The sequence below is a fragment of the Pogona vitticeps genome, chromosome 5 (assembly GCF_051106095.1).
Source record: "Pogona vitticeps strain Pit_001003342236 chromosome 5, PviZW2.1, whole genome shotgun sequence".
NCBI classification, from domain to species: domain Eukaryota; kingdom Metazoa; phylum Chordata; class Lepidosauria; order Squamata; family Agamidae; genus Pogona; species Pogona vitticeps.
The window spans coordinates 96,278,741-96,305,043 of NC_135787.1; the positions used below are offsets into that span (position 1 = coordinate 96,278,741).

At 43.6% G+C, this 26,303-nt stretch overlaps 1 protein-coding gene across 2 annotated transcripts in view; it reads left to right on the forward strand.

Moving 5' to 3' along the window:
- The window catches only part of FKBP4 (FKBP prolyl isomerase 4), a 39,314-nt gene that overhangs the window by 1,415 nt on the left and 11,596 nt on the right, over positions 1-26,303 (forward strand). For both annotated transcript variants that reach the window (XM_073000970.2, XM_073000971.2), the window contains exons 2-5: positions 9,716-9,860; positions 14,389-14,531; positions 22,377-22,497; positions 25,791-25,947. In XM_073000970.2, the coding sequence (XP_072857071.2) occupies positions 9,716-9,860; positions 14,389-14,531; positions 22,377-22,497; positions 25,791-25,947 (566 nt within the window). The remainder of the gene's footprint in view (positions 1-9,715; positions 9,861-14,388; positions 14,532-22,376; positions 22,498-25,790; positions 25,948-26,303) is intronic.

Sequence of the window (26,303 nt, forward strand, 5' to 3'; positions counted from 1 at the left end):
AATTTGCCTGCTCGAACAAATTTTCTTGAGATTTCTGCTTGTGCTGCGTCCTTTTTCCCCTTTCCTCCAGCAGCTCATGGAGATCTTGAGAACAGTGAACATAGAGGACAGAGATATTTCATTTGTAGAGATATCTGAAACCTACATAAATTGGTGCAGGAAGACATTGCTTGTAGAAGAGTAAAGAGCATAATTGGAAGAAACAATTGCTTGTGTTGGTGTGAGACATGATGCAGAGAGGGCAAAAGAAAAACATTCATGAAACCAGGACTATGTTGTATGATGATCCAGTGCAGGTTTTCTATAGTAGCTCTTTTCCAGAAAGGTAGGCAGTTACCAGGTTACTTCCTCCACAAGAAGTTTGCCTCTTCATAGTAGTTAAACATTAGCTTTTCTGTTGAGAAGGGAATATTGGAGAGAGAAGAACCTTGTTGTTTGTCTTTGCTCTGCATAATAGAAACTGGTGTGAGCGTAAGAATTGCAATTTCAGGCAGCAAAGATACTAAAACTGCTAATTGGACCATGTGTTTTTGAATGTAGTCTCCCATGTAACTGTTCTTTGGAAATATGAGCTGTGACTTCTTCTGTTGCAGTGATTTTAAATTAATATGAATGCTGCACTTGATATTGGCTCATTTTCTCTGTACTCTGAGTTTTAAGCTTACACAAAATCATGTTTGAAAAAAATATAGGATGGTGCCATAAAGCTAGAATTTAGCAGAGCAGTGATATTGCTATCAGGATTTGATGTAAAATGCAGAATGGGTGAAGGACATCATTCTACATGACATGGCTAATATGGAAGCAACTGAATTTTGCAAAATTAATTCCTGAGTTTATAAAGGTGGTAATCTGCCAAAATGTGGGGGGGGGGATGAGAAGCAGAAGATAGAAGAAAAATAAGATTTAGGTTTTAGAAGGAATTTGTTTTGTGGGATAAATATGGATTAAGGTGTAAAGGGGATGGGTGGAATGGTGTATGTCACAGCATTGCCAGCAAGTGTATGTATAGTACCAAGATGTTGCAAAATATGTGTAGCCATGCTGCTGCTGTTTATGTTCTAGTATTTGTCATGCTAAGTTATTAAGGATGCCAGGAAGTCATATCCTTTTCCAGAATGCTCCATTTACAGTGGTGCCTCGCATTGCGACATTAATTCGTTCCAGCGAAATCGCTGCTAAACGAAAACGTTTGCAAAAATAAAAAGCCCATAGAAACGCATTAAAACACGATTAATGCGTTCCTAGGGGCTTCAAACTCACAGTTCAGCAAAGATCCTCCATAGCACGGCCATTTTCGCTGCCTGTTAAGCGAGGAATCCATCCCAGAAAACAGCCGGCGGCCATTATGAAACCACCAATCAGCTGTTTAAAAAAGCATTGCTTTGCGATGATCAGTTTCCCAAGCAGGGAACCGATCGTGTCAAAGCACAGCCAGCCAGCCAGCCAGCCCGGGACGACGCCCACCCTCCTTGGCGGGGCTGTCCCGGAGTGCAGACGGGCGGGCTGGAGGGTCTTTCTCTGGTGAGCGAGGGCTCCGAGGCAGCCGCCCGGGGCGGGAAGGGGCGTGCTACCCACCCACCGACTGCCAGCCAGCCTGGGAGATGCCCGGCCTCCTTGGACTGCGAGCGGTGGGAGGAGGGCTCGGAGGCATGCAGACGCCCGGGGCAGCAAGGGGCGCGCCACCCACAGCCAGCCAACCCTGGATGCCCGGTCTCCTTGACAGGGCGCAGACGGGGCGAGGAGGGGGTCTCTGGCACACCGCCCCCCCCGGTCCAGCCGCTGCCGTCCTGATCCCGGTCCCGAGAGAGGGGACCGAGAGCGAGGGGGAGGGAGTGCCGTTTTCTCCAGCCAGCGAGGGCTCGGAGGCAGGCAGCCGGGAAGGGGCGCACCACCCACTGCCAGCCAGCCAGCCAACCCTGGACGCCTGGTCTCCTTGGAGGGGGTCTCCCAGGGCGAGGAGGGGGTCTCTGGTGCGCCCCCCCGTCCAGCCGCTGCCACCCTGATCCCGGTCCCGAGGGAGGGTCCGAGAGCGAGGAGGAGGAAGCACAGCTTTCTTCAGCCAGTGAGGGGCGGGCGCCTCCTCCTTTGCAGCGCCTCCCGCTGCGATGGCTCTCTGGCTCGGCGCCCCAGAGGTGTGCGCAGGGATCGGGGCCAGGCCCTTCGCCCCTCCTCCCGAGGCGCCAATCCAGAGTGCCCCCCCGCCATCCCCTATTTATGCAGGAGTTCTGGGGGGGTAGCGTGCGGTGCCAATCAGCTGTTTAAAAAGCATTGCTTTGCCATGATTGGTTTCCCAAGCAGGGAACTGATCATCGCAAAACGAAATTCCCCCATAGGGAACATCGCAAAAGCGATCACAAAATCTTCATCACAAAGCGATTTCATCGTTATACGAAGCAATCGCTATGCGAGGCACCGCTGTATTTTTTATTTCCCCATCACCGGCATCCTCTGATGACAGAGCATGCTCAGTTCTCTTAGGTAGAGGTCAAGATTCCCCTTGACATTTAGTCCAGTCGTGTCCGACTCTAGGGTGCAGTGCTCATCCCCGTCGACAAGTCGTAGAGCTGGTGTTTGCCCGTAGACAGTTTCCGTGGTCATGTGGCCAGCGCGACTAGACACGGAACGCCGTTACCTTCCCACCATGGTGGTACCTATTTATCTTCTCGCGTTTTTACATGCTTTCGAACTGGTAGGTTGGCGGGAGCTGGGACGAGCAACGGGAGCTCACTCCATCACATGGATTTGATTTTACGACTGCTGCTCTTCTGAACTTGCAGCACAGAGGCTTCGGTGGTTTAACCCGCAGCGCCACCACGTCCCTTTATCAGTACTCTTACCCCTCCCCTTAAATCTATTTTTATAACAATTATATTTATGTAATCCTTGAGGTTTCTCAAAACTTGATCATATCTCCCTCATTTGTGGATGGTGCTGTTCTGGCTCCATTGAGAAAATTAGTTCATTCATATATGTAAATTTAACAGAGACATTATGTAACATAACTAAGCAAACTGCCCCCTGTTACTGTGCGCAGTGAGTAGACCAACATACCCTTTAATTTTCAGCTCCACTGGGCGGGGCTCCGCCTTGCAGGCACACACCTTCACCCCTGGGCATGCCCATACCTCCACCCCCCTCACACGCAGGGTTCCATCACGACAGAACCAAATGTGATCGTTGTATGGAGGAGGAAGAGAGCTGTGCAGAGGGAGGTGTAGTTGTGTGTGCCATGCACCCATTTTAGAGAGAACATTGGACTAGACTGAAAATCAACATTGTCTTCAATGCTTTGTCATCAGATGCTTCAGCTCACGAAAGGTATCATAGAGTAACATAAAACATGGCAGGTGGAAAAACATTTATGCAAAGATTGAAAATTGATATAAATATGTTAACATAAAGTTCCATTGCAAGAGAAGATATTGTCATCCTGATTCTGGATACTATTAGCTCCCCCCCCCCGGGAGCCTTTTTATTAACTTCCTTACCTAAAAAGTGATTTTAAGGGGGAAATTGAGCTCTCAATTGTCTCCTGTGTTAATTGATTCTTGACATTTTTTACTTTGTTGACTTTGAAAACAAACATTGCAAGAAAATGCCATCAAAGTTGTAGATATCACTGTGGCTGATGCCTTTTGTTTCCAAGCCATATTTTGAGTGGAGAGTCTGCTCTTAACCAGGGTGGGGGGGAAATGTAAGCACAAGACCAGTAGGCAGTAGGGTTCCTGTACAGAAAAGAATTCTACTACATTTCTTGTTACTTAATGAAGATTGATTTAATTCCTGAATAGAATAAAATTGGATTCAAAGATTAGCTGGAAATTTTCAGTGGGGTGTAAATAATAGAAAGATACATTTCTTATGAGAAAGTTATAAGTGGAGAGGTTGTTAGCAGAACCTGAAGTTAAAGGTAATAGTTACTTTTAGTTAGTTGCTATTTGGGGAGTAATGAAGGTGTCATGTAGTAACATTGCAGCATTGATAAGGAGGAGCAAAATAACTTGTTTAAAATAAAATTTCTAGCTAATTTCATTTACATTTTAGAGGCATTTTATGGGAGTGTTTCAAGCATTATGCCATTTTCTGATTAGTCCTAGATTTATTTTTAAATTGAAAAGCAGTAAGAGGTAGTAAGTACAAAGTATTTATTCGTGCAGCAGGGGGACACTTGCACAGTAGTGCTTCTGCCAAGGTTTTCTCTAAGCCGGTCATGTGTGAGGGCACACATGACTCCACCTCCCTCTGTGCAGGTTTAAAACTCTGCCTATTGTCAATTTTCCTTCTTTAGTCTCTGCTGAGTTCAAAGAGGATTTACAAGTCAATAGGGGCTTGCCCAGTAGTATATAGGGAATGGAGGGACATGGCATGGCATATTGTCTCACTCCAAAGTGTCATTGCAGAGAAAGGGTGGTGAAGGGGGCACTCGTGATTCCAGAGTCACTTCAGGAAGTGGTTAAACCGCTGTACTGCAGCCAAAACTGTGCTCACGACCTGGGGTTCAATCCCAGGTAGCCGGCTCAAGGTTGACTCAGCCTTCTGTCCTTCTGAGGTTGGTAAAATGAGTACCCAGCTTGCTGGGGGGGGGCAATGTGTAGCCTGCATAATTAACTTGTAAACTGCCCAGAGAGTGCTTGAAGCACTGTGGGGTGGTATATAAACAGCACGCTTTGCTTTCATGTAAAAGTTTTCCTGCTACTCTCAAGTAGATCTTTTGTAAGTGAGCTAATCTTAGAGTATGTTTCTTAGCATGTTTCTGCCTCATATGTTGTAAGCTATACCCACATTTGTGTGATTTTGGAACTGTTTGACTCTTCTTGCAGTATCCTTTTGTACTCTTATTTCCTTTTTTAAAAAAAAATGAACTTGATGAATCTTTCAAGCCTTGTATGAAAGGTGAATGAGATGGAGTAATATTAACCATCTAGTCCTTCCACTTAGTCATTCTACAGATTGGGAAATGTTTTTGGCTCTTCTTTGCGGCCTCTGTGAATGCACACGAATGAGTTAAGGCTGTGTCTGCGCAGGACTCCTCAAAATATTCTAGAGTTTAAAACATGTGATTAATAGAACGTTGCCCCGTGGTGCGCATGCTCCAGCCGCCCTTAATACCTTTGTTCCTTTTTACCACTGCTGCGATTGGACTTTTCTGTGCTAGTGCTGTGTTTTCTTCCTTACCTTGTATTGATTCTGGTCTGGCTTACTGATTATCGCTGTTTCTATGGTAAAGTTTTGATCTTGGACTGTCTACGGTTACGATTTTTGGATTCTGATTTATACGTTCCCTCGGTTTTTGACATCGGACTAATACCGGTTAATGTTTTTGGGTTACGGACGTGATTGTGGTTGTTATTATTCGGATTCTCTCCTTTCGACTTGGATATAGGACAATCATCAATGTTTCCCCATGAGTCTGCCTTCCCTTTCCCCTACCTACCTCTCACGCAATTCTGAGAATGTTATGGCCTCCTCAGGCCCATTCAAGAGGTGTACTTTGTGCACCAACAAAATCCCCTTTACAGATGGCCACGACCACTGCTTTTTTTGCTTGGGGGAGAGGCACCAGACTCACTCTTATCAAAAGTGCAAGAAATTGACGAAACTGGCCCTTAAACTTTGCTTACAGAGGCCTAAAATCGTACCTTTGGGGAAAAATAGCTTCCTCCGTCAAACTGGACAACCATGGAGTCAGCCCCAGTGCCACCTCCTACTCCTCGTCCCGAGTCTGAGGTACCTTCGGTTCCAGCTACCTCATCCGCAAGGTCATCTTCCAAGTCTTCTAAGCAGAAGTATTCAGCATCAACATCAAAGAAGGTTTCGGCATCGTTGTCAATGTTGAAATTACCGTATTTTTTGCACCATAAGACGCACGTTTTCCCCCTCCAAAAGGGGGGTAGAAAGTCTGTGCGTCTTATGGTGCGAAGGTGGTGACTTCGCCCCCACTGGCCCTGTGGGGGGGAGCGTCGCAAGGGTCCGAGGGAGCCTTCCAGGACCCTTGCGATGCTCCCGCACCCCCCCCACGGGGCCAGCACAGGCGAAATCGCCAGCTTCCTGGTGGGGGGAACGTTGCAAGGGTCCTGGAAGCTCACTCAGACCCTTGCGACGCTCCTCCCACCGGCAAAATCGCCAGTTTCTGGGAGTGTTTTGAGGCTTCCCAAGCCTCAAAACACTCCGAGAAGCTGGCGATTTTACCCCCCTGGCCCCGTGGGGGGTGGGGGTAGCGTGGCAAGGGTCCAAGGGAGCCTCCCAGGACCCTTGCCAGGCTGCCCCCACCTCCCTACGGGGCCAGCCCTGGCGAAATCGCCAGGTTCTGGGAGTGTTTGGAGGCTTGGGGAGCCTCCAAACACTCCGAGAACCTGGCGATTTTACCCCCCTGGCCCCGTGGGGGGGGTAGCATGGCAAGGGTCCAAGGGAGCCTCCCAGGACCCTTGCCAGGCTGCCCCCACCTCCCCACGGGGCCAGCCCTAGCGAAATCGCCAGGTTCTGGGAGTGTTTGGAGGCTTGGGGAGCCTCAAAACACTCCGAGAAGCTGGCGATTTTACCCCCCCTGGCCCCGTGGGGGGTGGTGGGGGTAGCGTGGCAAGGGTCCAAGGGAGCCTCCCAGGACCCTTGCCAGGCTGCCCCCACCTCCCCACGGGGCCAGCCCTGGCGAAATCGCCAGGTTCTGGGAGTGTTTGGAGGCTTGGGGTGCCTCCAAACACTCCCAGAAGCTGGCGATTTTACCCCCCATGGCCCCGTGGGGGGGTGGGAGGGAGCGTGGCAAGGGTCCAAGGGAGCCTCCCAGGACCCTTGCCAGGCTGTCCCCCCCCCCCACGGGGCCAGCCCTGGCGAAATCTCCAGCTCCCAGGACCTTTTGAGAGGCTGGAAAGCTTCTCAAAAGGTCCTGGAAGGTTGCTATTTCGCCCATGCTGGCCCCGTGGGGTGGTAGCGTGGCAAGGGTCTGGAAGGCCCCCTCGGACCCTTGCCACGCTACCCCCACCCCCCCACGGGGCCAGGGGGGCAAAATCGCCACCTTCTGGGGCTCTTTTGAAGCTTCCCAAGCCTTAAAAGAGCCCAGAAGGTGGTGATTTTGCCCCCTCTGACCCTCGGGGGGGCAGGGTGAGTCTCTAAAGGGTCCTGGAACACACTCTAGGACCCTTTGGAGGCTCACCCTGCCCCCCCACCAGGCTAGAGGGGGCGAAATTGCCACCTTCTGGGGCTCTTCTAAAGCTTTCCAAACCTCAAAAGAGCCCCAGAAGGTGGTGATTTTGCCCCCTCTGGCCTTCAGGGGGTCTGGGTGAGCCTCCAAAGGGTCCTAGGTTGTGTTCCATAAGACGGACCTCTCCATAAGGCTCACCAATTTTTAGGAGAAGAAAACAGATTTTTTCCTGTTTTCTTCTCCTAAAAATTTGGTGCGTCTTATGGAGAGGTGCGTCTTATGGAGCGAAAAATACGCTACCATCTGGAGAGGGCCATAAGAAAAAGAAGATAGTCAGTAAACAGAAGAATGATGAGCATTCCTCAAAATCTGTCCACTGCGAGAGGTTCCTCCAGTGCCAACTTCACTACCATCGCCCATGCTTGAGGAATCATCTCAAGACCTACCAGATCCGGACTCCCTTTCAGAGGGGATCAGCTCCATGCCACCTCCACAGGCTCAGGCTTTGGTTTCAACACTGAATCAGTCTCCGAGCCATGGCCATGTTGAGGCTGATGTTTTCTCCAGCCCAACCTCGGCCCATTAGAGCCCTATGTGTATCGGACGGGCAACAGTAGTTTGTCTGTCAAATGCAGAGGTATCGCCACAACAGTCTCCTCCAAGGAAGCGAGTGACCAAACATTGGCACACCTCTCCAGCTTGACAATACCCTCAGCATTGAGAGGTTGTGACTCTTCCTCACCCTTCCCGGCACTGAGTTTATTCTGAGTACAAGCAGTCTTTTTATGTGAAGGTCGATCATAGGGGGAGCAGAGTCAGTACTGGGATGATGATTTCGGCCTTGACCCTTATTATGATACCAGAGACGATGTGAGGACCAAGAGAGTGCAGTACAACTACGCGTCTTCTTCCTGCCGGTTGCCCTCTCCCCCTTGACGTTGGCATCGAACTTGTTATCAGTTCGAGCCTCAGTCTTCGAAGCTGACTGCTAAACGTCACTCCTTGCACAAGGACATTCTTCAGCAAGTAATCCATACAGCAAAGAGGTCCCACACTACTTTGGTACCAACCTCCTCTGTCTCTCAATACAGCAGTTCCCACACTCCACCTGCTCATCAACCGGCTCTTTCACAGGCCTATCATCAGCCTAAAGCGGGCACTCCAGTGGCATCTCTTTGAGCCCCCGCCCAGGCATTGAGAACTGTTTATCACCACCTCCTCCTCTTTCTCTTGTGAGGGGCTCTTCTGTGTCATCAATTTCGGAGCATGACTTACCCCATTAAGCCTAGCATTCATTCCAGCAATGCTGGATCTCATTAAGGAATCGTGGAGTCAGCCATTTACATCTTTGTAAATTCCTAGATGCATAGAAAACCATTACAGAACACACGGAAATGACACTGCTTTCCTCATCAAGCATCCTGCACCCAATTCCATAATCGTTCAATCCAACAATTTCGGGCTGGGAACCGTTCCAAGGTTACTTCTACTAATAGGGAAGGTCAGAAAGTGGACATTTTAGGTTGTAGACTATTCTCTAGCCTCATTCATTTTGCGGGTATCAAATTATCAGGCAGCAATGGGGGCGTATCAGAGGCAGTTGTGGAGCAAGGTTCTGCCCATTCTCCAAACTGCCCCTGAAGAAACTCGAGCTACAGTCCTCAATGCCCACCAAGAGGCAATGACATTGGTGAAGCAGCAGAGACTGGCATTGTGTGGTGTTGACATTTCAGACATTTGCCGAGCAGCTACCTGGTCCACACCGTCCACCTTTGTGACACACTACTGTCTGGACCCCAGGTCCAACAAGGAAGCAAGTTTTGGAAGGGCTATGCTGACTTCGTTATTGGCGTGACGGCCCGCCTTCCAGTAAGTGAGCTTGCTAGTCACCCATTTGTGTGCATTCACAGAGGCCACGAAGAAGAAAGAGAGGTTACTTACCTGTAACAATGGTTCTTCGAGTGGTCCTCTGTGAATCCACACATCCCGCCCATCCTCCCCGTTGTCTGTCAGTTGGTTCTTGAATCTTTTTACAGTCAGAGCCTTGTTAGCGGCGGACATTCGGAACTGAGGTATTACAGACGGGCAGAGCATGCACACCATGGGGCATTGTACTATTAATCACATGTTTTAAGCTCTAGAATATTCCAAGCTCTAGAATATTCCAATCCTCTGGATTCACAGAGGACCGCTCGAAGAACCATGGTTATAGGTAAGTAACCTCTCTTTTTCCCCTGAAAGGAATGGTGTCAGTGTTACAGAGAGTAAGGGAATCCAGAGCAAACTCTCACAGTCATACCGGCCTTGGGTTTATGGTGATTTGATCCCAAGACAGGGCATGGCTGGGAAGACTGTGACAGGTATAATAATGTAGAAAAATTCTGCCAAGGTACTTTGCACTTTTGCAGTGTCTTTTACATCCAAGAACTGCAGAGCGCAAACTGGTGATAGTTATTGAGTGACGTTTTGATGGGAAGCTGTGAAAATTAATTTCTCTTTCTAATACATCTAGTTTTGCCTCTTGGAATATTCAGATAAATATTGTTCCACTAAATATTGCTTTGTTTCCTCCTACAGATTATCAAGAAAGAAGGGACAGGGACAGAATGTCCCATGATAGGTGATAAAGTGACTGTTCATTATACTGGGTGGCTTCTAGATGGCACAAAGTTTGACTCAAGCCGGGACAGAAAGGACAAATTCTCATTTGACTTTGGGAAAGGTATTGTATTCTGTGCTTGGTACGCAATAGCATGTCTGTTAATAGTATCTCTGAAAACAATGCGTTGTATACTCTATACTTAACAATGGTTCCTTTCTTCACTTGTAGTACTGATGCTCTTTGTGTCACACATTTTCATAAAAATTTATTCTCATCATAGAAACAGAGTTTAATTGTTGTTTTGTGCTGTCCAGCTACTGTATACTTGAGCAGAATCAAGAATAGTTTTCACAAATGCAGTTGCTAAATTTTGTTAAGACTGATCTATTTCACTGTATTTCTGCTTGATAGAAATACAATAAAGTAGCATGATCAATATGGATAATTTGCATGATGCACATAAACACGTAATAAAACTTTAATGATATTTTTACACAGAAAATAGGAACAAAAAAGATAGAATGCTTAATAAATCTCTTTTTGCACTGATGGACATTACTTTTAGTGAAATAGTCAATGTTGCATATAGCAATTCTCTCTGGAATAAATATATTTTGGTCAGTCATAAGATAATTATATATCATTTGATTAAATTGTTGCATTATGTAGTAAACATCCTACCCGTTTGATTAAGGAGAGAGAATGCATAATAGAATTCCTGTAACTAGTATTCTAACTAGGTTTAGATACCAGTTTTGTACAAACTGGTACTATTCATGCTTTTTGCCATGTGCATTTGTTTAAATCTTTTCAGAGAGATTCATCAAAAACAATTGACAAGAAGCCCAAATCATATCAAATTCCTATAGAAAGCCATTTCATCATGTTGTGCATAATGATTTTAATAGCCTCCATAGTCTCAAACTCCTTGATGGTTTAGAAAGACAGACTTCATGTTCTTTTAACATGGTCTTATGCATATGAGTTATTAAAAAGAATAATATTATTTCTTGATACAGTTTATCTGACATAAAGATAAGCAAAGATTGAAAACATACTTTCAGGGTCAGTGGAAAGTGAGTCCCCGTGTCCTTTCATTGCCCTTAACAACTCTTATATTGAGCTTGAATTATTTTATGTGGCACTGCGGGTTAAACTGCAGAAGCCTCTGTGCTGCAAGGTTGGAAGACCAGCAGTCGTAAGATTGAATCCACGCCACGAAGTGAGCTCCTGTCGCTTGTCCCAGCTACTGCCAACCTAGCAGTTCGAAAGCATGTAAATGTGAGTAGATAAATAGGTACCACCACAGTGGAAAGGTAACGGCGTTCTGTGTCTAGTTGCACTGACCACGTGACCACGGAAACTGTCTACGGACAAACGCCGGCTCTACTGCTTGGAGGCGGGGATGAGCATCGCGCCCTAGAGTCGGACACGACTGGACTAAATGTCAAGGGGGACCTTTACCTTTACCTAGTTCCTAATAGTTCCATTTTTTCCTTGAAGATAGACATATTTGTGTTCTCATGCATGTATTTGTGTATTGCCATTAATATTTTGTGCTTTGACTACAGAACTAGAGTTCTGCTGATAGAAGTGATTGTGCAAGAAAAGTTGTGCAAGTGATGGAACATGTTTTGTGGGCTGTCTATCATGTTGTCCAGTCCTTCCCTGCTTGCCCAGTTACACAATGGCCAGGACAAACACAGGGAAAGAAAAGACTTGCGTTATTACCCTTACATGCATGTGTTTTCAAATAGGATTTTATCCTGTGCACTTTATTTTTAGCAAAATTTGCACCCAATCCAATGCACTTTCCATCAGATTTCAGCATCCAAATTCTACTCAGAGATTATACAATTCTCATTACTCATTTGCCCAGCAATAGTGTGTACAGTCCCCAGTCTAGATTTTTATACTCTGAATATTATTAGGACTAAACAAGTAATCCAGGAATAATACATCCATGAAGTAACCCCGGTTTCTGAACCCTTAGCTGAAGTGGTTAGTGAGGCAGTAGCTAATACTGGGAGATTACAAATACAGTGGTGCCTCGCATAACGTTTGCTTCGTTTAATGTTTTTTTTCGCTTAACGTTTATTTTTTCAGAGTCAGATTGTGCTTCGTATAACGTTTTTCCCTATGGGCGATTTTCACATAGCGATTTTGGGACCATGCTTCGCTTAAAGTTTTTGGTTTTAGGTCCCCTGCTTCACTTAACGATGTTCATTTTTTCAATTACAAAAGTGTCTTAACATGTTGAAAAACGGTTTTAAATGCTTGGAATCGTTAGTGCACCTTCTAAAATGTGTGCATACTTAATTTGGCGTTGATCTGACTTTTCGTTAATTTTTTGTGAATTTTTTTCTCCCCCATAGGAAACAATGGAGCTGTCAGATTTTGACAGCTGTCAAAAGTTTTGGGGGGGGAAATTCACCATAAATTAACGAAAAGTCAGATCAAAGCCAAATTAACTTTTGCATCCGTTTTAGAGGGTGCAGAAGCTAATCCAATCATTTAAAACCATTTTTTACCCTTTTATGACACACTTAAATTTGCAAAAATTGACTTCGCAAAGCCATTGAAATGTATTGAGTCGGCTTCAATACATTCCAATGGAGGAAACATTGTATCGTTTAACAATGTTTCCTATGGGTTTTTTCGCTTAAGGACGCCAATCCGTGCCTATTGGAACGGATTAACCGATTTCCAATGCATTCCTATGGGAAATGGTGTTTCGCATAAAGTTTTTTTCGCATAAGGTTTTTTTTTTTGGAACCAATTAAAAACGTTATGCGAGGCACCACTGTATGCACATGAGTATGATCTGTGGGCTGCCAAATAAAGAGTGCAATCTATATCTCAGGGTATGTTTTTAGATAAACTAACTCAGCCATGAATTATCTTTTTGGTCTTGTTGTCTTGTGTCTGGACTTCCCCCATTGTTCTTTTTTTTTTCATGTGTTGCTGTTTTACAATTATTTAAAGCTCTTATTCCCAGTGTAGTGTAGTGGACAGAGCAGCAGACTAGGGTGCTGGAGAACAGGATGCTGGAGAACATCCCCACTTGGCCATGGAAACTCACTGGGGGAGTGGAACTGGTTAAAAATAAAAAACTTTGTGAGTGTTCTGTGCCATCAAGTCAGAAGTGACCAATGGTGACCCCAATAGAGCTTTCAAGGAAAGAGATATTTAAGGAATGGATCATCACAGGGAGGAGAGCTTAGGGGTCACTCATCCAAAATTGACTGGGGATTGTTTCTGTTGGTTGTGAGTACACAAAAGGAGGGTAGACAGAATAAGTGAACAAGTACTGTAATTGTATGGTTCGATTTCACCTTCACATCTGTTTTTTTGTGCCTCATAATTTCTTTACAGCCACCTTTCCCATAGCCAAGTTCACTTAAAACCTTTAACATGACAAGAACCGTATAAGATTAAAAGCATCTTGTGTGAAGCTGGGAATTTGCTGTCACATTCACCCCCTGTCATTAAAGGGCTTCTCCAAATGGTATGCAGGAAAGTTGAATATTAGCCATGTGCATGTTGTCCTCTTTGCACAGATTTCAGCTGTCTTCTGGCACTGAAAGAGACTATATTAACTACATTCTTACTTCAGAGAGTTTCTGTAGATAGAAAAGGCTCACACTGTTACTTTCTGCTGATAAAAGGTGATGAGGATGTAGTGGATGCCATATTCATCCTCAGTCCTTTTCTTCACCTCACATGTAGAAAACCCTGCATAGTTTTTCAGTACCAGGGTTTCACTTTGAAACCAGTGTTCTGTTATTGTTTATATAACTGTAAAAACACATCTGAGCTTAATAATTTCTGTTCTGTGAAATATTTCTTATAAATACATGTTGGTATTTAATTGTTCTGTTATTTCAAAGGAGTGAGTAGGAATGAGACTTCCTGAATTATTGTACTCACACTCCCAGAAGTCTCCCAGAATCCCCCAGACAGAATTTTGGGAGTGGGAACCCAAAAAAAGCAGATTTCAGAGCAGCTCTTCCTGTCTCCATGGATCTCTCATCTATGTGCTGTTCAGTTCTGCGGGGAGTGGGATCTGAACTGCCCTGGGACATGCTGGGAGATTGCAGTGCTACGTGGGATGTGCAAGGGTTCATGGGAGGAGTAGTTCCAAAGGTAGCGCCTTCTAAAGAGCCTTATTGCTTTCATGAACTGTTGCAAATCCCAGATTGCATTGTGACTCCCAGGGGGCTCTAGAACAGGTCCATTGTTATTCAGACGAGCCCAAAAATGTGTGAAGGGGGAGTACCATGGAGGTAGAGACAGCTACTCCAAAACCTATTGTTTTTAGGCTCCCACTCCCAGAATTCTGCCTGCAGAATTTTGGATGTGGGAGTCCAGAAAATCCTCAAAATTCCCATTTAGGAGTGAGTCTAGTGAAGTTATTTTTATGTTGTTGTTTTGCTTCTTTGAAAAGGACCCCTGGTTAGATTGAGGCAGGTCTGGGGTAAGATGTCCTAGGTGTTAAAACGTGTGGCACAGTTTGGGCTTAAACCTCCAGCATTTTTCTGTATTGTATTGAAAGAACATATGAATAAAGTAGTACTGAAAAATTCATACTGATGACAACATAAGCACATGTAACTAATTAGGACACATTCTCCCTCTTTATGTTTAGGTGAAGTTATCAAAGCATGGGACATTGCTGTAGGAACGATGAAAATTGGAGAGGTTTGTCAAATTACCTGCAAACCAGAATACGCCTATGGCTCTGCTGGCAGCCCCCCAAAGATACCTCCCAATGCCACACTAATTTTTGAGGTAAGTTGAAGATAATATTCTTACATTTACAGCACAAGTACTGTGGTGCCTCGCTTGACGTTAATCCGTTCCAGCGAAATCGCTGTAGAGCGAAATCGTCAAGCGAAAATAAAAAGCCCATTGAAACGCATTGAAAACCGCTCAATGCATTCCAATGGGCAAAATACCTCAGCGTCCAGCAAAGATCCTCCATAGGGCAGCCATTTTCTGGTGCCTGTAATGCGAGGAATCCGTCCTAAGCACAGCGGGCGGCCATTTTGAAACCTGACAATCAGCTGTCTTCTGATTGTCATAAAGCGAAAAATCGGATCACAAAGCAGGGAACCGATCATCGTGAAACGAAAAAACAACAATTCAATCATCATTTTGCGATCGCAATAGCGATTGCAAAACACACATCATGAAGCAGTTTCATTGTTAAACAGAGTAATTGTTAAGCGGGGCACCACTGTAAATCTATTTGATAGTGTTTGTATTTAGTTGAAGCTAAAGAGTGTGCTAAACCGGCTGACTCTGGGAACTTTTGCATTTGAAAAGTGTGCATGCGGATAGTATGATGCTTGTCTGGTGAAAGCAGGACATGATTTGCATAGAAGAGAGTTAAATAATCAGCGTTACAAATGGAAACCTGTAATAACAATGAGTGGATCCTTTTGCCTGAAATTATGGAGGCTTCTGATCACTCTTGCCTCAGAGACATCACTGTTTTCAATCTGTCTTTGCAGACATTGAAAGAAAGAAAGGAGATTCTGAAACTGCTTTTGTCATTTGCAGAAAATTCATATAAACATAATTTTAGACATCAATGAAACAGAGGGAGAAATTGCTCACACTAACTGCAGCTGCCTGAAAGTAGTTACAGTGTATTTTGAAATAAATACTCAGATTAACACTGTGCATATGCAGTTTTTATGCTGACAATACATTCCAGAAATCTAATCAAATCTCTTTTTTAAAGTAAAAGTGGAATCATTTCAAAATATCATTAACTTTATATCTTTTCCATAAAAGTTGATGCAGTGACTCATTTGTTGTCTTCTGGCTCCCTTTTCCCAGGAAATGAGAGAAAGAGGAGGGTGTATGATTTTATTCTGGGATTTCTAAAATTTCTTTCTTTGAGAGGGTGTATAAACCCTAACTGTAGGTTTTGTTGTTCTTCAATACACAGCTAAAATATTTGTTCTCAAGAGGTTTTTTGTTTGTTTGTTTGTTTGCTTGCTTGCTTGCTTGCATTTTAAAGGAAGCATTAATGTTAGGAAATAAACATATGTCAATGGATTTGGTTAATAGGATGAGCTTATGGAATATAAACATTCATGCCCTCCATTAAGTAGTGGTCAACAAGGCAATAAAATGGACGATCCTTTACCATGCTGCATCTATTCTGTTTTCCATCACCTGAGCAATTTATATTCCCAATGGGAAGTCAGTGCCATTGTGGCTTATTCTGAGCTTCAGTTGGCCTTGGACAACAGCTTCTGACAGTGTTCTATTCTGGGACACTTTCTTCTGTGCTTGTGATCTTAAGTGCTGAGAAGTAATTCCTTCACAATTTACCTGCCCGAGTTCTAGTGTTTCTCCTTCCAGTCAAGCTATGTTTTCTTCTTTTGCTCAGACATCTTTTCTTTGTCATGGTGCCTCTTATTTCATTTACCCATGTTTTGTTTTTCCATTCCTCATTCGCTCTCCTTCCACAAAACAGTATTTCCTTGCCCCAGCAGCCTTGCCCAGTTGGACCACTCCCTATATAAATTTAGCTTCATAAGATTTGGTGTAGAGCAGCAGTCTCAAACTGGGCATAAGATTCAAATAGAAGAATCATAGAATAATAGAGACCTATAAGCCTATTGAGTCCGCCCCCTTACAATGAAGATGTTTTTCTTGATATTCAGGCAAAATCTGGCTTCCTATAACTTCAGCCCATTATTACATGTCCTGCACTCTGGGATGATTGAGAACAGACCCTGCCTCTCCTCTCCATGACTACCTTTCAAGTATTTGAAGGGCATTATCATTTCTTCCCTCCGTTTTCTTTTCTCAACGCTAAACATGCCCAGTTGTCTTTCCTCATAGGGTTTGGTTTCCAGTTCCCTGATCATCCTTGTTGCCTTCCTCTGAATTTGTTCCACTTCATCATCATCCTTCTTGAAGTATAGTGTCTAGTACTTAACGCAGTATTCAAGATGAGTACCCAGTGCCAAATGCTGAGTAACTACTTCTGTCAATGCAGCCTAAAATGCTATTTGCTTTTTGCCTTTTTTTGTAAACACATTGCACTATTGGCTCACATTCATCTACAGTGATGCCTCGATTTACGAACTTAATCGGTTCTAGAAGATGGAACGTAACTCGAATTGGTCATAAGTCAAAGCACCATTTCCCATAGGAATGCATTGAAACCCTGTTAATCCCTTCCAGCCGAAAAAATCACCAAAACAACATTGCAAGCCCCATTGGAATACGCTGGGACTGAAGGAAAAAATATCCAAAACAACCCTCAAGCCCCATTGGAATGCACTGGGGCCGGAAAACAACAACAACAACAACAACACACACACACACAAATCACTGCACAGAAACATAACCTCCCCCAGCCCAAATCCATGCTACAAAAAAATCTTGTATGTACCCACTCAGAAGCCGAAGCCAGGCAGTCCAAAGCCTCCCTCCAAATGTACATCCTCACTCAGAAGCAGAAACCAGGCAGTACAAAACCTCCCTACAAATGCACACTATCTAACCATTGGGACGAAAGAGCTACAAAGAAGCAGCCTCTTCGCCACCAATGGTTAGCACTTTGAATTCCCCACCTTTTTCCCTGCCTTTTTTCCGGTGGGGACTTGAAGCTTCGGTCACAAGTTGAAGCAATATTTTGCGGCCAGAGCTGATCGTAACTCGAAATGGTCGTAAGTAGGGACGTTCGTAAGTCGAGGCGCCACTTATAAGAATGCCAAAATGCTTCTCACACATAGTATTGCTGAGCCAAGTATCCCCCATCTTATAACTATTTTTTTTCTCTCTCTAGGTGTTGAACTTTGCACATATCCCTGTTAAATTTCATTCTGTTGTTTACAGTCCAGTGCTCAAGCCAAGCCTATCAAGACCTTCTTGAATTTTGTTTCTTTCTTCCAAGGTGTTAGCTATACCATCGTTTTTATATCATCTGCAAGTATTCCCTGCACTCAAGGTCGTTAATAAAAATGTTGAAGAGCACTGGGCCCAGGACTGAGCCTAGTGGGTACCCTACTTGCTACCTCCTCCCATTTTGAGAAGGAGTCATTGATAAACACTTTCTGAGTACAATTCTGTAACCAACTGTATCCACATGACAGTTGTTCTATCCAGCCCACACTTAGCTAGCTTGTTAATAAAAATATTATGGGGCACTTTGTCTAAGGCTTTACTGAAGTTAAGATTGATTACATCTACAACATTCCCACTATCTATCTTGAGGGGAAGTCCCTAACAACACTGGTCCATGCGCATGTAATTTTGAGAATAGACTGTTGCAAAACACTGCATTGAACTGCCTTTGAAGGCAGTTCAAAAGCTGCAGCAAGTGCAGAACGCAGTGGCCAGGCTGGTTTCTGGAGCATCATAATTTGATCATCTTTCACCTATTGTGACATGTTTACACGGCCTGCCCACATGCTTCTGGGCCAAGTTCAGAGTGCTTATGTTAACATATAAAGCCTTTAATGGTTTAGGGCCTTGCTACCTGTCTGAACGCCTCTCCCTCGAAACGTCTACTCATCCCACCTGTACCTCATACACTGGGATGTTGTGGATAGTGACCACGAGGGAGGCCTGAAAATCTGTCACTTGAAATTGTGCCTTCTTAGTGGTTGCTCCGTCACTTTGGAACTTGCTACCACTGGAGGTATGATTAGCCCCTTCTTGTTTATGTATTTGCCCTGTTTTAGCCAACTTTAATATATTTAGTATTTTTAATTTTTTATCAACTGTATTTGCTGGTGCACAAGGCAACCGGCCGTATAAGACGACCCCCCCCCCAACAGGAGGAGGAGGAAGAGGGGAAACGGGCAGGTGGTGGGCGGGCGAGCGCGCGGCTGGCTCAGCGGGGTGGGGCGGCGGGCAGCCCCGCGGCGGCTCAGGCATGGCAGCAAGAGAGCGAGGAAGAGCGGAAGAGGCTGAGTGGGCGGCGACAGGAGGAGGAGGAGGAAGAGAGGAAAAGGAAAACGGGCGGGTGGCAGGCGAGCGAGCGCATGGCTGGCTCAGTGGGGCGGCAGGCAGCCCGGCGGTGGCTTCTGGCCGCTCAGGCATGGCAGGCTGTACTTCCCTCCATCCAAACCGACTGCCTGCCTTCCCGCCTGCCTTCCCGCCTGCCTTCCTCCCCGGCCAGCGTGGCCCCGCGTCATTCAGTGCACCCGGCGTACAAGATGACCCCCCCCCACTTGGAGGCATGTTTTTTGGCCCCAAAAAGTCGTCTTGTACGCCGGCAAATACGGTAGTTATGTTTTGTTATTACATCTCACATTTATCAATTATGTGGCTGTTATTGAGGTTGTTTGTATTATTCTGATGTATTTGCTGCCCTGAGTAGTGACTGCGCCGCTAATTGGGGTGGTTGGGTGGATGTATGCCGACAGATTTGTCTTAAATTTTAATTATTACTGCATTGTTCTCAAATTGCTTTCAGAGTAACCGCTTTATAATCTGTTCCAGAATTTTCTCTGAGCTTGATAACAGGCTGTCTGGTCTGTAGTTCCCAGATTCCTCCTTTCCCCCTTTTTGTATATAGAGACAATATTAGCTGTCCTTCAGTCATCTGCCACTTCACCCATCCTCCATGATTTAAAGAAAAGGATAGACAGTGGTTCTGGGACTTCTTCAGGCAGGTCCTTCAGTACTCTTGGATGCAGCTTATCCAGCCCTGGAGATTTGAATTCATTCAAAGTGAGAAGGTATTCCTTGACAATTTGTCTTGTCTTTCTCACACTGCAGTCCTGTCCCCTCCACATTTGCCAAGAGGGACATATACTCTCTTTTGTGAGAAAGCCAAGCTAAAGTCAGAATTGAGCATCTCTGCCTTTTCTTTGCCATCTATTACCTTTTTTCCATTCCCAGCTAATAGCTGAATCACTGTTTCTTTTCTCCGTCTTTTGCTGTGCTTGTACCTGAAGACTGGTTTGTTGCTTTTAACATTTGTTCCTAACTTCAGCTTGTTCTCAGCCTTTGCCTTCCTAATACTATCCTTGCAATTATTTTGTTATCTGTACTCTTCCTTTGTGACCTGGCCTTGCTTCCATTCCCAGAAAGTGAATGCAGATGGCATAGAAGGAATGGCAGGTCAAGAGAAAAAAAACTTTTCTGCTTGCAGCAGTTGTTTAGCTTTGCACCACCATTGTGGTTTAGACTACTGAAGGTGCAGGAATATGGCACAAATGGAATGAATATCAGGTAGCTTTTGATGCACTGAGTATTTCTTGTCCTTTCTGCCTCCTGTGGTGGCTTGATTTTAAGAGTGAGTTTGTTTCTTCTTGTCATCTTCTAATGGCTTTATTGCCGTAGTGCTCCAGTCCATGGCTCTTTCGGCACTCTGATTTGTAGCTATGAGTGAACCTGCCCGCTGGAGAAATGACTGCTATGGGGCTTGGGAAGTGGGGTTCTAACATACAGTAGTCTGTTCTTGATGGAGGACTGCATTCAAGATGTTTCAGAAGCCCTGGTATATAATATGTGAGGCAGAGATGTATCTTAGTGTGGTCACCCATTGATACAGGTGTGAGAAGAACAATGTTTAAATGGTTTTGAAGTTATAGAAGATTGGGATTATGTACATTATTTGTTCAGCTACTCCTTAGGCCAGGATAGGTACTGTACAGTTATAGCCCTTCAGACTTAAGACTATGAGAGAAGAACAATTGACAAAACATAAGTCTGCCTCCAAAATAAATTTCTGTGCAACTTGTCAGCTGTATCAGATTTAACTGAAGTGTGATGAAAGAAGGAAGGGTAAAGAAAATTATGTTACTAAATCACACCACCAGTATATAGTCTCTAAAGGTGATGAGCCATTTTGTGCAGAAATGTGACTTGTCAAGAAAGAACTGGATTCTGAGACTACAGAATGTGCATATTTCTTTTACAGACCATGAAGGGAAAATCAGTGGCTTCCTGGATCAGATCTACAGGATCTTACATCTGTACAAATGGAATAACCTCCCTTTTCTTTATTTAATTCCTAGGTATTATGTTTTCTCTCCCAAAGAGGCCCTAGAAGTTGTTTGCTGTCTTGATCCAGTCTCAACAAATCCAGTTCCTACAGTAACTGTGTTGTGAAGTCGTTTATCGTCTTCTAGCCACAGCCCCTTTAGCCACCCCTTCAGTCTAAAGAAGTCCAGTGGTTGAATCCTAGGAACATGGTATCCAATTTGTAGCAAAAATTGTTTGCTGACTGATAGCACAAGACAGGAATGGGTGATTTCCACAGGCCAAGGCCATTTTGCCAATCTGCCAACAGCCTGATAGCTGCACTCCCAAGAGGATAGATCCAAATGAGCTGATTTGCACATTTGAAAAACTTAAAGCAAGGCTATATACTGTGATGGTTACAACTGTTTTTTAATTAATTATTATTATTTTTCTAGCTTAAAATAGTTATGTACAGTAACTCTTTAAATGGTTTAACTAAAATGTGTTAACTGAAAAAGTTCATTTGTGCCACCTAGTGACCAGAAATACATTTTCTCCCTAGAACAAGGATTTGGAGAGCACAGAGATGTTGAGGCCCATCAAAATAAGTCTCTTTTGGGGAGGTCAGGGGTGCTAGGACTACGTGTGGCCTTCAGGATGAATGATGCCCATTGCTGGTTTCAGAGATGAAGGAAATAGGCAGAAATGATACAAAGCACTTTTTGTTTCTGTACAGCGGGAGTTGTTGCTGGTAAATAACATTTATTTAATCCTTTGCATACTTTTTTACAACACTGATATGCTCTTGGTGTCCAACAGATGCATTTAAAGTTTGAACAAGAGATAAAGTTAATAACGGATTTTGAAATGTCTTCATAAAAAAAGAGATTTGATTAGTCTACATTTCTGGTATGTATTAACACAAAAACAAAAACAAAGGGGTACATTATAAAAGAATAGAACTTTTGTTCTTAAAAAGGAAAAGAAAGTGGTTCTTTCCAACCGGCAGCAAAATTGCTGTGCCTACCCTGTCTTCACTGAGATTAGAAGTTTTGACGGGAAGTAGTCTCCTGTAATCTTCCTTTCCCTCTTTGGTTTCCTTTTGACTTGAGACGCATCAGGTATTTAAAAACTCCAAGGTGCACAGTCATATTAGTTCATTGCAGCAAAAATAATAAAGTTTTGTGGGACTGAAAGGCTCGAAAATGTTGTTTGCAATAAGTGTTCATTCATGTGTTACAATCCTTGAAATATTGTATCCAATAAACTTGTTCCTTTTAAGTGTATTTTGTTTCCTCAGGTCATCAAAAGTATCAGCCATATGCTACTAAATTACAGTAATGTCTGAGTGTTTTGCTTTAAGCAGAAATTAAACTATACATGAGTTTATGAATTTTTAGCAGTCAGCATCTTAGTTTAATAAACCATGTAGCACTGAAAACATTTTAGACTGTTTATAAAACATCTCTCCATAGCAGAGTTACCATGTTGCTCTGAATTCTATATGCACCTTATAAAAGCTTTCAGCTGTGATGTTCTAAGCTGCTAATATGATTTGGCTTGCAAAGTCACACTTCTGTTAATTATGCTCTCCCTCCTGTTTTGGGACTAGGTCAGCCTTCAAGGGGTTTACCACAGTTTTGTAAAAAGATTACAGCTCCGTTTCCATTGTTCTCTTCTTTTCTTTAGATAGAACTGTTTGAGTTCAAGGGGAAGGATCTCACAGATGAAGAAGATGGGGGAATAATCCGAAGAATCCGTAAAAAAGGAGAAGGCTACTCCAAACCCAATGAGGGAGCCCTAGTGGAGAGTGAGTGTTTGTAGTTGGACAATATTAGATTGAGATATTTTTGAATCTGAACCTTGGTGAATAGTGCTGATCCAACTCTTGATTTCTGGATGCAGTTCAGGGATCTGTATTCACTGACCACAGCTCCTCCTGGAGAAAGCACCTGTTTCCCTTAAGAATGTAAAAAACATAAGAAGAGCCCGGTTGGATCAGATGAAAGGCCTGTCTAATCCATCATCCTGTTTCCCACTGCAGCCAGCAAGTAGAGGATGAAGCCAAACACTGTTTCTTACAGGGGTTTTCTCATTGACTCATATTCAGGAGCACACTGCCTTTGATTCAGAACTAGTAGTATTTGGTAATACCATCCTCCCTGATTTTGTCTTAATCCTCATTAAAAGCCACCTGATCTGATGGCCATCTTCACATCTTGGAATAACAAATTCGGTAGTTTAACTGTGTGCTGGACAGAATCCTATTGGTGTTTGCTTAAGGTTTGTGTAACTTGCCATGACTAATCCAGGTATTTTGACAAAGTGCTGTGGTGTGTCTCCATTGTGTACCTGGTTACATGCCTGATGGGTATGATTTGTTTATGCTGGTTCGTTTTTTAACTGAACTGGTGTTAGTCACTTCCCAGCCCTGCCTTCTCCAACAGGCACTTGCTCAGAGGTAGCACCTGGAGGAGTCGGGGCAGGGAAGCTAGAGCTCTGTCTCTGAGTGGACACCCACCAGAGGAGATGGAGATGGGAAGTGCTGAACACCTGCTTGGCAAAAAAAAAAAAAAAAAAAAAACAAACACCACGGACCACTGCTTTGGTGATTCGTGCCTATCTAATTGCACAGTAAAGAAAGGTGGCAGGGGGAAAAATAATTGGTTACTTCAAACTGCAATTTTAGATGAGACGACGATTACTCCTGCTGCTGCTGTTGCTGCTGCTGCTACTGCTACTACTACTACTACTACTAATAATAATAATGATGATGATGATGATGATGATGATGATGATGATGATACTATGACTAAACTGAAGGTATTGTACTTTGGACACATTATGAGAAGAGAAGACCAGCTGGAAAACACACTAATGCTAGGAAAGGTTGAGGGCAACAGGAAAAAAAGAAAACCAAATATGAGAATGATTAACTCAATAAAGAAAGCCAACAGTGTTGAATTTGCAACAACTGAGCAGTGCTTTTAATGATAGGACATTTTGGAAGTCACATAACAAAGAAATCCACAGGATCTCTTTCCTAGTGGGAGTTCAAATATCGTCAGTGTTTGTGTATAATGAACTCAAGATTTCCTGCTTTGTTATCCATCACTTTACCCTTATTAATACTGTATTAATTTTGGAACGTACTGTGAGCTCTTTATGCCCCTCTTTTTTCTCTCACTCTGAATAATTTGGTTTCACCCACAAACTCCCAGTACCTATTTCTAATTTCAGTTCATTTATGAACACATTTCAAAATTACTGGATCCTTTTCACATTATATTCACGAAGGCTTTCACGGCCGGCATCTAATGGTTGTTCTGGGTTTTTCAGGCTCTTTGGCCGTATTCTGAAGGTTGTTCTTCCTGACGTTTCACCAGTCTCTGTGGCCGGCATCTTCAGAGGACAGCAACCAGAGTACAGGTTGCTGTCCACTGAAGATGTCGGCCACAGAGACTGGCGAAATGTCAGGAAGAATAACCTTCAGAACACGGCCAAAGAGCCCGAAAAACCCAGAACAACCTTTTCACATTCTCCCATTTTGATGTAGTCTCTGCTTCTTTGTTCTTTAACCAGTTATTAATTGATGAAGATCTATTATTGTATGACCACTGAGTTTGCTAAGGACACTTTGGTAAAGGGATTTTAGGGCAGTACTAAGCACACGCCTTCCACTTTGTTATGTTTTTGAGAGATTCCCCTTTCCCTCTGAAGCATCCTGTGTTTCTTTGGAATCAGAGCTGGGAAATGCTCCAGACCTAGATTTCAGATGTTATACAGAAACGCTGGGGTGGGGGGCAAGAAGGGAAACGAAATTCTATCCACTGTTACTACAAGGGGCAGGGAAAGGAGTTTAATAATCTGAACCTAACAGTACTTAGGAGATCACCCACTGCCAGCATGCTTGCTGACAGTTTTGAGCAACTCCTAATGGTTAATGAGATCGGATTTAGTTTTGCATAAACCATTTTGGTTGATTTTCAGTAGTACTTGCCCTTCTGTATGCTTGATAATTTTATTTTTACTGTATTATTGTTTTTCATACATTTATCTGGAAGGAAGTTAAATGAATGTGCCTGTAATTTCCAACATCTCCATAGATCCCTTGAGGAAAAGAGGTGCTTTCCACTTCTGTGGAACACACGGCAATCTTAGAGACATGGTGAAATTTTTGTTAGAAGATAAGAGGAGTTTATATTTATATTCTTTTTTTAGCTAATGTCTTGAATCTGTTTCCATGTCACCACTGTTTATCTCAGTTTTCAGAGTGCCTTCCTGAAAATGTCAGTTAACTTATTGTTCTTTATGCCATCCATAGTGACAACAGATGCAGATAATTTATTCAGCTACTCTCCCCTTTATCCTCCTTTAAAATGTTTTTAACTCTTTTGTCCAACTGTTGTCCTAGTTAGTTTCTTGGTTCTAGTGTATTTAAAGGTTTTTAAAAATTTGTCTTAATGTCTGCAGTAACATTCCTCTAATTCTAATTCTCTTTTCTCTCTGTCACTTATTGGGCAAAATCCTGTTGATGCAGTTATGCCATTGTAAACTGGAGGCAGATCTGGGAAATAATTAATTTAAATGGATTTGAAGCTTCTTATCCCCCTGCTTCAGCTTCTGAGGTTCTAGGGCTCTGTTTGTCTGGCGGAAGCCTTTGAGAGCCTCAGGATAGGTAAAGGAAGACTTTAGAAATAAAAAAATAATTGCCAGTGGTCTATGTAACTTTGAAGCATCACTCACAGTGTTGTGTGTTGTCCTAGAACAGTGGCTCCCAACCTGGGACAACTTGTGTTCTTGGACTGCAGTTCCCAGAAGCCTTCACCAATAGCTGTCTGGCTGGGGTTTCTGGGAGGTGCAGTCCAAGAACACCTGGGTTACCTAACCTTGGGAACTACTGCTAAAAAACTAATTGTTTTGTAACTTTTGTTTAGAGTATTATTAGCCTAATGGTAAGTGTGTTTCATCCCTAGCTGCACTTTCAGAATGCTAGATGATTATGATTTTTTGTTCTGAAGATATTTAAGAGTGTTATGAGTAGTTCATTGTATACCTCCTCAATAATTCCATCTATATATGTTCCCCTTTGTTTTGTACCAGTTGAGATAGAGGGTTGGCATGAAAACAGAGTATTTGACAAACGAGAGCTGCGGTTTGAAGTAGGAGAGGGAGAAAACTATGACCTTCCTCCAGGCCTAGACAAAGCACTGCAAAAAATGGAGAAGACAGAAGAGTCTGTGATCTATCTCAAACCCAGGTAAAGTATATTCTTTCCCATAACGTGGTCCTGCCACACCTTTGAGTGAATGGGCAGAGCGCATTCTTGTCATAGACTTCATTTTAGGAATTGGATGTATTCTTAGGATTCTCCCACCCTTTCATACCTCACTGAGATTCTTTGCAAAGTCTTGGAAGTAATGTGCCAGCTGATGATTATGTTTTTGACATGTTATGTTTTGTGACAATGAAGGGATAATGACCCTTTTGATATTAACACCTCTGCTTTTGGGATGGGGTAGTAAGTAATAATTCCTCACTACATGAACATTCAAAGTTAGAAATCTTTCAAAGACAAAAGAAAAGGCTGACTTTGAAGTTTCACATTTCTCATTT